This window comes from Vidua macroura, chromosome 16 (assembly GCF_024509145.1).
Source record: "Vidua macroura isolate BioBank_ID:100142 chromosome 16, ASM2450914v1, whole genome shotgun sequence".
Taxonomy (NCBI): Eukaryota; Metazoa; Chordata; class Aves; order Passeriformes; family Viduidae; genus Vidua; species Vidua macroura.
This window is the reverse complement of record NC_071586.1, coordinates 13,908,036-13,922,444: the sequence shown is the minus strand read 5'-3', so window position 1 is coordinate 13,922,444 and position 14,409 is coordinate 13,908,036. Positions and strand designations below refer to the sequence as shown.

The 14,409-nt window shown below is 57.5% G+C and overlaps 1 protein-coding gene across 1 annotated transcript; it reads right to left on the bottom strand.

Annotated features, from left to right (window-relative positions):
• Positions 1–76: 76 nt before the first annotated feature.
• Positions 77–11,497, bottom strand: NATD1 (N-acetyltransferase domain containing 1). Its single transcript, XM_053992100.1, has 3 exons — positions 10,984–11,497; positions 4,082–4,200; positions 77–3,360 (listed from the first exon to the last, which is right to left on the bottom strand). Exons 1-3 carry the CDS (start codon positions 11,078–11,080, stop codon positions 3,244–3,246), a joined length of 333 nt encoding a protein of 110 aa, XP_053848075.1. The 5' UTR covers positions 11,081–11,497; the 3' UTR covers positions 77–3,243.
• Positions 11,498–14,409: the final 2,912 nt, after the last annotated feature.

Sequence of the window (14,409 nt, the reverse complement as noted above, 5' to 3'; positions counted from 1 at the left end):
ATAATTTCACCTCTTACCTACTGATTGTTGCAGTGGGAGCATGTGGTTCCCTCCAGCACAGCACAGCCACTGCAGCTCAGTTAAGCCACACTTTTATTGTATTGTATTCCATGCATTATGTTCATGTTTTATAGTATGACAGAGGGAGGGATCAAGATAAATGTTAAACATAAACAAGAGCAGAAAGGTCATTTGTAACAGGTCCTGAGAAGGAAAGGCACATCGTAACCACCGAATCCAACAGAACGGAAACCTTGGACAGAGGAAGACAACGCTGGAGAGCGGATGAGGGAGGGGGTGTTTCAAGTTGGGGGCTGTGGAAGCAGGTTTGACAGCCACCTGCATTCCCCCACCCACCAAAGGTCTGTAGTTCAAACGGGTTTGGGGAGCTCAGTATTCAACCAAACCACTTCCACGCTCCTGTTGCCCGGGGAGAGTCCAGGATCCCAAACTCCTCCAGGCTTAATCAGCACCAAGGGGCAGCACAGGACTCGAAGCTCCTTTCTGCAGAGACCAGCTGGGAAAAGGCAGCTGGTGGGGAGGCAGGGGAGGGCTACCCAGCACCGAGGGACCCCGAGCCGGGTCCCACCCAGCCGTGGCAGGGTCACAGCAGCACCGTGGACTGCGGCATCGCTGGTCACCTGTGGGTATTGCTATTCACTGGCATCCGGGAGGAGGGAAGGCTGGGACAGAGCGTGGACACAGCAGAGAAATGGTTGGCACAGACACTGGCACACGTCTCTGTCAGGTCAGACGCCGGGGGGGTTGTAGCACCTCGAGGGGAAGCAGCAGCAGAACCGTGTGCTGTGCCCGGTTTAAGGCAGCGATCGCTGCGGGGATCCAGCGCCGGGAAGCTCGAGGTTCCTGCCAGAGCAGCACGGGGGCTCCAGAGCCAGGCTGGACGTGGGACTCTGCCCAGACAGCGAGCACAGCACACCCTCCAGCGAGCTGACACAACAGGGAGCTGCTGGAGACTGCACACAGTGGAAATGAGCACAAAACCAGGACAGAGCTCAAACATCGCACCCAGCCCTGCTGTGGCAAAGACACAAGTGTCTTATCTTGGCTTCCAGGGGACAAAACAGTTCAGCTTCACCTTGGAATCAAGAGAAGGGATGGTTCAGTCATCACAGCAGTACCAGAGCCAGCCTTGCTCCTGTAACTATGTGTTGAAGTGTGTTTTGCATGTTAAAGGAGGAACATTTAGCAGCCCACATTTCTTCTTGAGCCCCTTGTTACCTGTCACCCTTTCCCAGTCCCTCCAAGCCACCCTAAAAGGTCACAGCCTGGGTGAAATAAGCAGCAGGGGGATAGAAAGGAAACAGAGGCAGGGCTGAGCTTGAAGCCTTTCCTGAGCAGCACAAGGCAGAGGTGGCTCTGGCCCCTGGCACAGGTGGTGGGCATGGGCAGGGGTCTCACAGCCTGCAGTGTGCAGGGCAGGGATGGAGGTTGGGAGATTTGGAAGCCTGAGAGGCTGCGCTGTGCTGGTGATGGGCAGCCCAAAAGCATGGGCAGGCAGCAAGGGTTCCCCTCGAGCTGGTGGCCAGGGACAGCTCAGGCTGAAATCCCGGCACAGGGTCTCCATCCCTGGCCACCCCAACCAGGAGAGAAGATTTTGTAGGAGTTTTTGCCTTTGCTGCCATGGATTTTGTGCTGGGCTCTGGGAAAGGGCTGAGCTGCCTCTCACCTGGGGCTTCAGTCACTCCGTGGCACAGATTGTAAACTTTAGTCCCTGCTGAGCTAAGCAAGGTCTGGATTTGGTCTCCAGGTGAGAGGCTCTGCATGTCCTGCCTGGCTGCAGCCCCAATGGCTGCTCAGGGCTGAGGGTGTTGAAAACATCTCCCTCACCATCACCTCCCTGTAGCCCTGCCTTGGCACACTACAAAATCCTGAGAGCTCAGTGTGAGATGCTCTGGGGTGTAGCTCAAGCCCTGGAAAACGCAGGCAAGGCAGGACAGGCAGCAAGCTGGAACCTGGCAGTGCCCTGCCATCATGGTGTTACCTCTACATCTGAGTGTGGCAATGCTGGGTTGTGCTACAGAATCATCATCCACAGAGGTAAGAGCACGAAATCAGGGTGTTCCTGCTGCTGGCCAAGGTCTCCACGATGCTGCCAGTGCCCTGAGCTTGGAGCTGTGAGGAGGCCCTGAGCAGACAGGTAATGCCATGAGCCAGGGCTTCTTTCCAAGGGCTGTAAGGAGAAGCCAAGGGAATCCACGTGGATGCAGGTGCCTCTAGCACTGAACCCTGGAGATGGGCCAGGAGCAGGTCCTGGAGGCCTCACCCTGCTGCTCTCAGGATGTCCTGATGGGGCCTGCAGAGATGGAGAAGAGGGAGATGGGGGAAGCCTTCCTCTTCAGCTGCAGGAAACCACCCTGGTGCCCTGGGATGTCCCTCACTGCTTAGGCCAAGGCTGGCTGTGGGGCTGGTCTCTTCTCCTGAGCAGGCTGCGTCCACACCAAGGGCAGGGAGACAGGAATAACAGTCCATGGCTCTCTGGGACGCCACTTCAGGGTTGTGTACAGAAGCTGGGCAGGAGCTGGCATCTCCAGGGAGCAGCATCTGCAACTCAGCCACATTTCTTCCTCTGCACAGACTCTGCCACGGCCTCTGCAGTCCAAGTCCACTCCTCACACGGCTCTTGTCTCTAGGCTCCAAGGTGTCACCATCCCAGTGTCTCCACAGCCGGTGCAGCAAAGCCCCTGAGGTGCCACCATGGTCCACATGTTCTTGTACGTACTGCATGTGGGCTTGGACATGGCGTGGTGCCCACCAGGTGCTGCAGGGGATGAACCTGACACCAGGCTGGGGCTCCTCCAGCACCTCCCTCTGTCCCACAAAGCTTAATCCCAGCTGCCAGGAGGAAAGGGGGGCTGGCACCCCATGGCCAGCCCTAACCAACATCCCCCAGCAAGTTCAGAGCTGTCGCCAAGCAGAGGGGAGAGGATGAGGTGCAGAACAAGTCACGCCCTGGCCTTGCGATGGAGTTTGGTGGAAAATTCACCCTCTTCTATCCCCTGGCTTGGCAAAAGCACTGGTGGGCACCACGTGTGCCCAGGGGCTGTGGCCATGCTCACACGTGGGCAGAGAGGAGGAGGTGGTGCCCACGCTCACGTGCTGCACAGACACGCCTACAGAAACCGGGAATGGCGAGTGTGGGAAGGGGTTTCCTGAGACTGCAGAGAAGCCAAGGCCGTGTTGAACAGTCAGGGCCAGGTGTGCTGGTGTGGGAGCAGTCCTGCCTTAAGGCTGCAAGTGTTCCAGGTACTGCGGCAGCGGGTTCTCCTTGACGTACTTCTGAATGTACCAGCACGTCAGGTGGGCCTTCAGGTCCTCCTCCACCACAAAGTCCAGGGCTGCCTGCAACCAGTGGAGATCAGATGGGTCACAACCAACACCCCCGGCCTCGTGGGAGCCCTGTGCCCCTCACCTGCATGGGGGAAGCAGCAGGAGTCCCTCAGGTACCCCCTGTGCGAGGCAGGTGGAGGGAGAGGCTTGAGGGGAGAGCACAGCTGTCCCGCCACAGCCATGTCACCAAATCCCCAGTTTAACCCTCAACACATCCAGCCCCGTGCATGCTGTGCTGCAGGTGACCCAGCCCATCCTGTAAAGGCCACCTTCATCATCCCTTTGCCCCCACTTACAGGGCCAGGGAGCAGCTGTACCCCCAAAGCAGCACCCCACAGTCCCCCCACCGTTGTGCTCATGGCTCCCCAGCTCTCCCTGCACAGCCCAAGGCAGGCAGAGGGCTCACGAGGGCACTGAAGGTCTGAGAGGAGGGGTCCAGCTTGAGCTGAGGTGAGCCATCAGCCCCTGCACAAGGGTTTTTTGCTGTGAGGAGGAATGGGCTGAACCTGGGCCAGTGGCTGGATTTGCTGACACTTACCCAGCTCCTCTTACCACAAAAAACAAGAATGTCTGACCCCAGATTTCCATCTGCCCCGCCAGCCACCCCATCTCCCAGCAGAGCAGGATTCCCACGGGGCACGCACGCAATTCCAGCGTGACGGGGCCTGGTTCAGCCAGGATCTCCATCCACAGCTGGGATGGCAACAGCCCTCGTGGCCAGCTGGGGCCGTACCTTTGCCAGGTGCTTGGCTATTCCTCTCCCTCGATAGGCATCGGGCACTTCCGTGTGCTGCAAGTCCACGATCCGCTTCCCCACGTACTCGTAGAGCAGCACGGCCTTGTCGTGGCAACCTGAGCGGGGGGGACACAGGGGTGAGGGCTGGGGTGTCCCTGGAGAATCCACAGCAGGAGATGGGACAGAGGGGTGAGGGCTGGGGTGTCCCTGGAGAACCCACAGCAGGGCATGGGAGAGAGGATTGAGGGCTGGGGTGTCCCTGGAGGATCCACAGCAGGAGATGGGACAGAGGATTGAGGGTTGGGGTGTCCCTGGAGGATCCACAGCAGGAGATGGGACAGAGAATTGAGGGTTGGGATGTCCCTGGAGGATCCACAGCAGGAGATGGGACAGAGGATTGAGGGCTGGGATGTCCCTGGAGGATCCACAGCAGGAGATGGGACAGAGGGGTGAGGGCTGGGATGTCCCCTGAGAGTCCCCAGCAGGATGGGCAGTTTTGGGACTGCTACAGCATCCCTCGTGCCGTGGGGATGGCTCTGGTGCTGGGTTTCAGTGGTGGCTTTGCTTTCAGTGACACCTGGATGTCCTCACTGGTCCCCCCGAGGTGTGAGCAGGGCCTTTCCAAGCCCCTGGAGCAGGAGCAAGTTTTTGACCCAGCCCTGAATCAGTGATGCCAGCACCACATGTTTAGGGTAGGAAAGCAGCTGTGGGGAGGGAGGAGATGTGATGATGGTGGGGGAGAGTAAAAAGAAAAGGGGGAAAAACAACAAAGCTGACCCAGGTAACAGCTAAATAATTTCTCCTCCAGCAAAGGTGTTTTTTTTTGTTGTTGTGGCACATAAAACAGGGCAAGACTCCTTGGTCTGCTGTTGCAGCATTGTCCAGACATGTTTTGGGGAGGATGCTGGGGAGGTGAATCCCACAAACACACAGGAAAGCACACACAGGTGTGCAAGGGGGGCTGTGCACACAAATTTACATGTATACACACACAGGCTTCCTGTTTCAACACCCTGACCTTTCTCACAGCAGCTCAGTTACAGGAAAAAAGAAGTTTTAGCTCATGTATAAATCAGAGGAGTCAGAACACCCCTCTGGTTTCATCACAGAACCTGAGCCTTCTGTGCAAAAGCAAATGGTTCATTTCTAGAGAGTTTCTGTACTTAAAAGTGACTTTCAGAAATGCAAGAGCCCAAACAAAGAGACATGTTTTGTTAAAATAATGGGAACTTTTCCTTCTCTGCAATGGTTTTTTAAGGCTGAAGGGCTGCAAAGTTCACCTGCATTCAGGATCTGCTTTAGCTGAGCACAGTACACTCTATTTCACTGCATTTCAGCTGGCAACTCCAGCCCAGCTTGCCTCATCCCTGTACTCAAGAGAAACTAGAAAGGAGCCCATTGGAATTTTGTGTTTCCAGAGAAGCAGCTCAAGCTTCTATTCCTGCCCCTTTTATGCAGACACCCAATTCTCCTACACTGGATGGAAACCTTCACATTTCCAGCCCGAGTTTATTCCTGCTGGTTTCTGCCCACTCCTTTTTGTGCCAACATTGTTCTTGGGTGGACATAAATAATTTCCCTCCCTGCCATTCCCCCAAGTATTTCTAGGCTTCAGTCCTCTGGTTCACCAAAAAGCTTTGGGTTTCCCCCAGACAGAAAAGAGGGAGCACTGCAGTGTTTCTCCACATGGATCCAGGCACCCCAAAAAAGCCAAGGGAGCAGGTGAAGCCCTTCCCCAGCAGCACAGACCTGTCCTGCTGGAGAGAAACCTGCCCAGGCTGGGGCATGAGGTGTCCTCACCCTCGCAGAGCATTTGGTGGCAGCTCTCAGGGGTGGCAAGGGCAGAGCTGGCAGCACCAAAGGCTGTAAAATGATCTTATAACAGCAGCTTTCACTCGTTCCAGCCCTTCCACCCCACTCTCCTCCCAGGCTAAAACTTTCCATTGCCTCTGCCCGAAGCTTTGAGAAGTTTAAAACTAAATTGACCACAGAACAAAAGATCTTTCTTCTTTAAATACACTTTTAAAAGATATGATCTGTTTAAAGTATCAAGGACACAAATGCATTTTAAAGCTGAAGGTGAAGCAGTGTTTGGAGGATCTCAGACATGTCCTGGAAGAGCCTTTTCCTCAATATTCCCTGTACCACAGCAGCACCAGAAACCCCCAGCCAGGACAGGAGCTGCAGAGTGCCACCAGGGCACAGATGAACACACACACACAGAAAGGATTTTTACAACCAGCCTGATTTTACAACAGAGAGTCAGTGCTGCTGGAAACTGAGCCCAGTTCAGAAAAACATCCCAGCTCAGCCAAGGGCACGATCACATCCACACACGCTCACCTCAGTGGCACAGCACACGAAACCAAGGACACTCGTGCCACAGGGTGTGGTGTGGGCCCTGTGGGTCACAGCCATGCCTTGGAATGAGCCAGCCCTGGTGCTGTGTGCTGCCCTGGCCGTGGGAGCAGCTCCCAGGAAAGCTGGAAGGGGGGCTGGGAGCAGGGCTGGCCCTTCCTGGGAGTAGCCAGCCCCAGCTCGGTGCAATCCCCCCGAAGAGGGGGGGCACAAGCAGAAACCCCACCACAACACGGCATAAGAGACACCTCCTGCCAGGCTGCAGCCCGTGCCACCCCCTGGGCTCTGGGACAGCAGTGTCAGCCTGCACTGGCAGAGCTGGGCACAGAGAGCCCCGGGAGCCTGCCCCGGAGTTTCGCTGGCACTGAGGAAGTGGAGTCGATGCAAACCAGCACAGCCAGAGAGGAGCAGGATGGCAGCAAGGGCAGCACAGCTGGTGCCCTGCTCGCCCTCTGTCCCCTCCCTCCACTCACAGGGAAGGGGAAGCTTTTCTGGGAGCTGGGCAAGGGACCAGGTCTAACCTTGCTCTCCATGGAGGGTTTGTTTCCACCGGGAGCAGTGGTGGGCTCAGCCCTGATGCCAGACACAAGTGCCCAGGCTGGGTGGCTCAGGAGCCCGGGGGAGCAGCCCCAGCCCAGCTGAGGAAGGGACACGTCAGGCATCTGGCAGGACACAGGCACCCCATCCAGCCCATCCTTCACTGCCCCCTGTCCTGGCATACACAAAGTACCCAGGGAGGGGAGGCTGCAGCACTGCAGGACTGTCCCTTCTCCCTTTTCCCTTCTCCCTGTCCCCCTGCACCAACCCCAGCCCACGATACCCCTTTGTGTGCCCAGGACCTGGGCAGGGTCCTGGCTGCTGCCTGCAAGGCCAATTTCTGTGCCCCAGCCCCCTTTGGACAGTGCTGCAAAGCCATTCCCTGGGAGCAAGGGGACAGAACAAATGCCAACCCCATCTCCCAGGAGCAGGGGGAGGAGGCAGCTCAGGTCTTCTGCTGCTGAGCCAAACAGTGGGGGAAAAAAAAAAAAAAAAAAAAAAAATGCTGCGTGTGGGGTGGGCTGAGAGGACAAGAAGTCCTGAGGAGCTTGTGCATCCCAGGCTGGAGCTCTGCCTGCCATGGGCTGGCCTCACTCCCCAGGGAGCTACTGGCACGTTACTACGGAGAGAAAACACAACAGAGCACAACAGCCAGAGTGGAGACAGCACAACCCTCGTGGAGGGGCCTCACTCGCAGGAATGGCAGCGGGGGGGGGCTGGTTTGGAGCAGTTTCCTGTTTAGGAGCTCTCTGGAGGCGCCTGTGGCACGGGAGGAGCAGGGATGTCTTTGATGCAGATCCCTGGGTCCCTGCTGCAAACTCAGCACCTTCCCCCCTCTCCTGGAAAGCATCTGCCCCATCAGGGAGGAAAGCTCCAAGGCATGACCTGCTCCAGTCTTCCCAATAAACCTGGGCTCCTGGACAAGGGAGCTCCTGAGACTCAGATCAGCAGTGGGCAAAGCAGGAGCTTCCAGCCAAAATCCTGCCCGAGTGCAGCTGGGGAGGAGTGGGAGGTTTGGGAAGTGTGGTGTGCTGCAGCCAGCAGAAGCGTTGGATGAACGGGAGTCGGAATGTGCGAGAAGCTCGAGCATCCCTGAGGAACTGGAGCTGCTCCATGCACGAGAGCCTGATGGGTGTGATGGGCATCAAGAAGTGACAGCAGCTGCTGCTAAAAGCTCTTCCCCTGCCCCAAACATCTGTGCCAGCAGCTGGACCAACCAGCCAACTGCTTTGGCGTGGGGGTTCCCTTTGGGTTTCTTGTTTTGACCTGAAATTTCATCTCAGAGCCAAAGAAATACCCAACTACTCCTGACAAAACCAGCCTATATGATTCCCATGGAAGCTTTTAGCTTTGACAAATTGATGTTTTCCAAGAGAGTCTCTGCCCAGGGAGGTTTCTGGCTGGCTCAGGCTGTTAGTCACATCCTAGCCCATTACAAATCCTGTTGGGTGTCTTTCTGCCCTCCTCTCGAGGGATAACGAGGCTCAGTGAGGTCTGGTTATAATCAGCTTTACTTTCAGCTTCTAAATGCTCCTTCATTTGGGATGCAAGGGGAAAGGGAACGCGTTCAAGTGAAGCAGCTGCTCCTATCAGAGTTTCAGCAGCTACTGCAGCAATGAGGGGAGAGAGGGGAGGAAGCAGCAGAGAAAGAAAAGACAGGGCAAGCCCCAAAAAATCGAGTGCAATTCATCTCCCCTGTGCACAAGGAGGAAGTCCTGCCACGAGGTCACACAGGGGTGCAGAGGCAAACACAGGATGATGCTGAAAATGAACACTTTCACAACCAGTTCACAGCTTTCACTGTCTCAGGCCTCCTGCTCCAGGGATTTCCAGAAATTCATCACCATGCAAAGTTTTCTACCCAGCATCACACCACCATAAACCACCAGCTGTCAAAGTCTGGCTGTTTGGTCCATGTGCCTGGTGCATCCATGTTTTCCCAGGGTATCATCCAGAAATCAGGAACATCACAGGAGAGTTGAAAGCCCACAAACTGCTATTCATCTCTACCACAGCTCAGTGACACGGGACAAGAGTGCTCCCTGAGGGACACGGGGGTCACTTTGATGCCAAAATCTTTGTCTGACCCATTTCTTGGCATTCCCTGCTTGCTGCAGGGAAAACCTCCCAGGGCATTCCACACCAGTGATGCTCATGGTGCCAGGAGCAACAAAGAGCAGTGCAGGAAATAAACACCCTGCCACGCACTCCCACAGAGATGTTATCTCCTGACCAGCTTCCAGGGCTTGGCTGCTACCAGCAAGTGCCTAACAAGGAGGAGGAGAGGTGGATCACCCACTGCACGTGGATGTTTGTCAGCACAGCAGCACGGACACCATCCCAGCAGGACACTGCTCAGCTCGGCTGAACTCGCAAAAAAGGGCTCAGACTCCCTGAACTCCCAGAAAAAAACACAGCCTTGATCATGGGGATTCACCTGGGTGAGGCCACGGCCACATTGGATGGGGCTTGGAGCAACCTGGTCCGTGTCAGGGCACACAGAAGGCGTCCCTGCCCACGGCTGGAATGAGATGAGCTTTAGGATCCTTCCAACCCAAACCACCCTGGGATTCTGTGATGCCACGACCCCCTCCTGAATCAGGAGTTCTGTGCTGATTCACACACGACTCCCACAGCTGATTCTCTCCCTCTCAAAGTTCACCCTCTCCAGTCACGACTCATCCCCACTCAGCCACCAAACACTGCTGGGCCCATGGTGTGGCTGGCAGAGCTTTTATCCAGAAAACCACGATAAAAGATTACGTTTCCCTAATAATTGTTGACCCTTGGCTGTCCCCTCTATTTCCTGCACACACCAGCTTCACTGGCTGGGACAATGCTCTGGTGGTGGCAGTGGGGACCCGGCACCTGGGACCTCGTTTGATCTCAGGCTGAAATAAGCAGTTGGTGAAATTGTTTTCTCCTCACCCGTCTCCTCCTTCCTCATCCACCACTGCTGAGCTTCCAGCCTGCACTTTGTAATTAGTGGTTGAAATGAAAATGGGGTGGGGGGGGGGGAGGAAGAGAAGTCTAAAATAAAATCCGGACTATTCTTGTTGTTTTATCGACGAAGCCTCCTGCATTCCCTATGATTTCTGAACTATACGTTATTTTTTCTTTTTTTTTTAAAGGCAGCTACCCTGCAATTTCTGCAGGGCAGCGAGGCAGTTTTACCCAGAGTAGCTCTCAGCACGACAAATGGATGGGGAAGAGATGCTGGGATCCTTCACTATCTGTAATTAACCATTAAGATGAAGGCTGGGAAAGAATCAGTGCACCACAGAGAAATTTTAGTGGCACCTACTTTTTGTTTTTTTTTTTTTTTTTCCCTTTGTTCACTCCACCCAATATGTGACAGAGCTTTTGGGGGGGTCACTGTGTCACCAGAGCTCCACAGGTGGCTGTGGCAGCTTGGATCCGTGTCGTTGGTCCTACAGAACCGTGGCACCCACCGTGCTGGAGCTCCCGGGGGGCTTCCCTGAAGGAATGTCCCCAGAGCTGGCACCGCGCCCCCACATCCCCCAAAGGCACCTGCTCCGGGGGGGGGCCCGGGCAGTGCCCCCGAACGTGCCCGTGCCACCATCGGGCTCCGCACACCGACCCCAAGCGAGGGAGCCGAGCGATGCCCGGATCCCCTGCGAGAAGGTTTCAGGAAGGGCTGGGGGGGACTGGGTGGGGGGGGGGTCCCACCGCGGCAGGGTGGGAGAGTACGGGGGAAAGTGCAGTGGGACACGGCGGCACGGGAGGAGGAGGGATCGGGGGAAATGCGGGAAATAGGTGAGAACAGGAAAAAGGGGGAGGAACAAGAAGAAAAAGGGGGAGAGCAACGGGGAGGAGGAACAGGGAGGGGAAAGGGGGGAGAGAACGGGAGGGGGGCGAAGTGGGGGGGGGGGGGAACAGCGAGAGCTGAAAAGGAACGGGAATCTGGGCCCCCCCAGCGAGGCCGGACCGCGGGCAGAGGGCAGCAGGTAACGTCCCGGGGAGCCCCGAGCGCCGCCGCTTACCGTTGAGCCGCACGGTGAACTGCCGCCGCTTGCGATCGTGCTCCACCTGGATGGGGCAGCCCTGCTCCAGGAGGCCGAGCGGCGCCGAGTGCGCCATGGCGGGCCGGTGCCGGTATCGGTATCGGTGCCGGTGTCGGTGCCGGTGCCGGAGCGGAGGCGCGGTCGGGCCCGGCGCGGCCCCGGCCGCAGGAAGCCCCAGCTGTGCGGCACGTGCCCGCCCCGCAGCCAATGGCCGCGCCGCGCTTTTGTTTTGGTACGGCCGCGCGGCCCTTAAAGGGGCAACGCCGCCGCGGCCGTGGGGACCGCAGCCAGCGCCCGGCGCCCCCGCGCGGGCGGGCACCGCCACCAGCGTCCGCCAGAACGGCGCGGGTTCGGCACGGGCTCTGTGCTGGTTCTGTGCTGGTACCGCACGGGTTCTGTACTGGTTCTGTGCTGGTTCGGCACGGGTTCTGTGCTGGTTCTGTGCTGGTACCGCACGGGTTCTGTGCTGGTTCTGTGCTGGTTCGGCACGGGTTCTGTACTGGTTCTGTGCTAGTTCGGCACTGGTTCTGTGCGGGTTCTGTGCTGGTTCGGCACTGGTCCTGCACGGGTTCTGTACTGGTCCTGCACGGGTTCTGTACTGGTTCTGTACTGGTCCTGCACTGGTTCTGTACTGGTTCTGTACTGGTCCCGCACGGGTTCTGTACTGGTTCGGTGCTGGTACCGCACGGGTTCTGTGCTGGTTCTGTGCTAGTTCGGCACTGGTTCTGTACTGGTTCTGTACTGGTCCTGCACGGGTTCTGTGCTAGTTCGGCACTGGTTCTGTACTGGTTCTGTACTGGTCCTGCACGGGTTCTGTGCTGGTCCCGTACCGGTCCCGCACTGATCCCGCACGGTTCTGTAGTGGTTCTGCACTGTTTCTGTACTGGTCCCACACTGGTTTTTACCAGTCCCGCACTGGCCCCGCACTGGTTTTCCGCTCTGGCTGCCGGGGCTGTGCCGGGCTGCCCGCGGTGCCAGCTGCTGCCCGCGGTGCCAGCTGCTGCCCTGCCGTTGCAGTGCCGGTGCCGTGCCGGTGCCCTGCCGGTGCCCTGCCGGTGCCCTGCCGGTGCCCCGCCTGTTCCTGCGCTCTCTGCCCGCCTCTCCTGGGGCTGGGGGGGTGAAGCCCCAGGCCGTGGCCCCTGTGTGATGCTGGGACCAGGTTACTCCAAGCCCCAGCCTGGTCTTGGACACTTCCAGGGATCCAGGGGAAGCCACAGCTGCCCGAGGCAACCTGTGCCACGTCCTGCCCACCCTCACAGGGGAGAATTTCTTCCCAACATCACATCTAACCCTGCCCTCTGGCAGTGGGAAGTCATTCCCTGTGTCCTGTCCCTCCATCCCTTGCCCAAAGTCCCTCTCCAGCTCTCTGGAGCCCCTTTAGGTCCTGGAAGGGGCTCTGAGGTCTCTCTGAGCCTTCTCTTCTCCGGCTGAACCTCTGTCTCTCCCAGCCTGGCTCCAGAGCAGAGGTGCTCCATCATGTATCACACACACATCTCATCTGTGACCCCAAAGCTCTGGGAGTGCCCGAGGTGGCTGTGCAGTGGCACAGGCTGGCAGCTGCAACAGGAAAAGCAGCAGCACCTAAATTAACCTGGACTAGGAATAGCTCACCAGCAGCTTCTCTGCACCTGAGCACCATCTCACGTAGCTCGGCCTTTGTTCACTCATCCCTTCGGCTCCTGCTGCCCTGTGGGAAATGGATTTGTAAAGAACCCAAGGCCACAGGACAGAAGGCCATAGTGGGGGGAAAACAGAAGTGATTGGTGGTAAAAGTAATAGCAGCATTGTGTGGCAAAAGCTAACAGGCTGAAAAACATTTATAAAGTGTTGTAACCAAGAAGTAAGTTAGCTTCTGATAGGATGGGGTTGAGTTTTACATCTCTTGTGTCTCACTATTCATCGAGACTGATAATGGAATAAAATCTTTCCAAACACCTCTCAGTTGCCCCGTCTCTATAAAAGCCAAGCAAACCAACACAGCCCGAGCTGTGGAATTCACTGGATTTGGTTGCCCTGTGCTGCTCCACTGGCTGGTGCTGCTGTTCTCCTCTCAGGGTCTCCTGCTCTTTCCCCACTCCCATCGAGCCTGGCCCTGCAGCAGCCCCTGGCCCCAAGCACTGGGTGTCTGCTGGGCACAGGGCTTCATTCCCTTCCTCCTCCATGAATGTTGGCGAGGGGCTGTTGTCCTTCTCCCCATCCCCTCCCTGGCAGCCTTTGCTCCCACACCGTGTGCTGGTGCAGGGAGGCACAAACAGCAGGGGAACGCAGGGAATGCAAAGCCTGCAGCAGCCAGGCCCAGCACTGCTGGCATGTGGCAGGGAGGGAGGGAAGGGGATAAGTGGCATGATCCCAGAGCTGTCAGGGAGGGCTGATGCCCTGCAGCACGCAGGGATGCTCGGGACACAGCGGGTCTGAAGCCTTAGGAGAGAGGAGGAAGGAGAAGCAGGTTTTGCCCAGACACGGGTGAGCAGCTCCTTACTGCTCTCTTGGTGATCGCCCTGATCCAGAGGCTGCACAACCAAAGGTTCACCTCCGGCCCCTGAAAGCATGGAGAGCCTTCCCACGGGTGCCAAAAATCCGGTACCCTTGCCAAAATCTCTGTGAGCACTCGGGCTCCATGGGGATCCTGTGCCTGTGACGATTCCCTGGGACAGCGGCTCAGACGAGGAGGGGCAGGCAGAAGAAGCCGTGGGAAGCTGCAGAAGAGAAGGAGACGTCCCCCAGGAGATCCCCAAGCCCTGCCATGGCTCGGAGGTGACCTCGTGGCTGCTTCTGGTGCCTTCCTCACAGCTCGTGTGCTCCCTGCCTTCCCACCCTGTTGCATTTGGCTGCTGAGTGCATCCCAATTTCCCTGTGTGCAGAAATTTCCCGATTTCTACAGAGCTCCTGTGCTGGAAGGCCTGGGAGCAGGGGACACTTGTGGAGTGCCCTGGGGTTGAGAGCCAGAGACTCAAATCCAGGCAGCTGCTTCACCCAGCCCTGGACCCACAGCTGGAGCCAGCGGCCTCGGGGGGATGCAGAGGGGGGACAGTGCACACTGGGACGTGCCTGGGGACAGCAGGGCCATGTCCCGAGCTTGCAGTGACACCCCAGGTGCTGCCAGCAGCAGGGCCAGCTGTCAGAGCCCGTCCCACAGCTGCCCATTTGTAAAAGAGCTGGTGATGCTCTGCTCTGCCACAGACCCCCCCCAGAACTCACAGCCGAGCGGTGCCTCAGCCCAGAGCTGCGTGGATCAGTTCAAACCCCGCTGCTGACTCCAAGATCCGTGTGGATAAATGCCAGAAAGGGCCCCTGAGCTGGCCCAGCCCTGCAGTGACACCCACGGCTCTTGCATCAGCGCTGATGACCCGCGGCTGGGCTGCAGAGCAGTGGCTTTTTCGGAAAGACTCCTCCTCGTCTGTGTTG

Bases quoted from the DNA above. Each gene is read 5' to 3' on its own strand.
- NATD1 (XM_053992100.1), bottom strand. From the start codon at position 11,080: ATGGCGCACTCGGCGCCGCTCGGCCTCCTGGAGCAGGGCTGCCCCATC. The intron at 4,201-10,983 runs GTAAGCGGCGGC...CCCCCCGCTCAG, and splicing joins GTTCACCGTGCGGCTCAACG to GTTGCCACGACAAGGCCGTG. The intron at 3,361-4,081 runs GTACGGCCCCAG...CACTGGTTGCAG, and splicing joins TAGCCAAGCACCTGGCAAAG to GCAGCCCTGGACTTTGTGGT.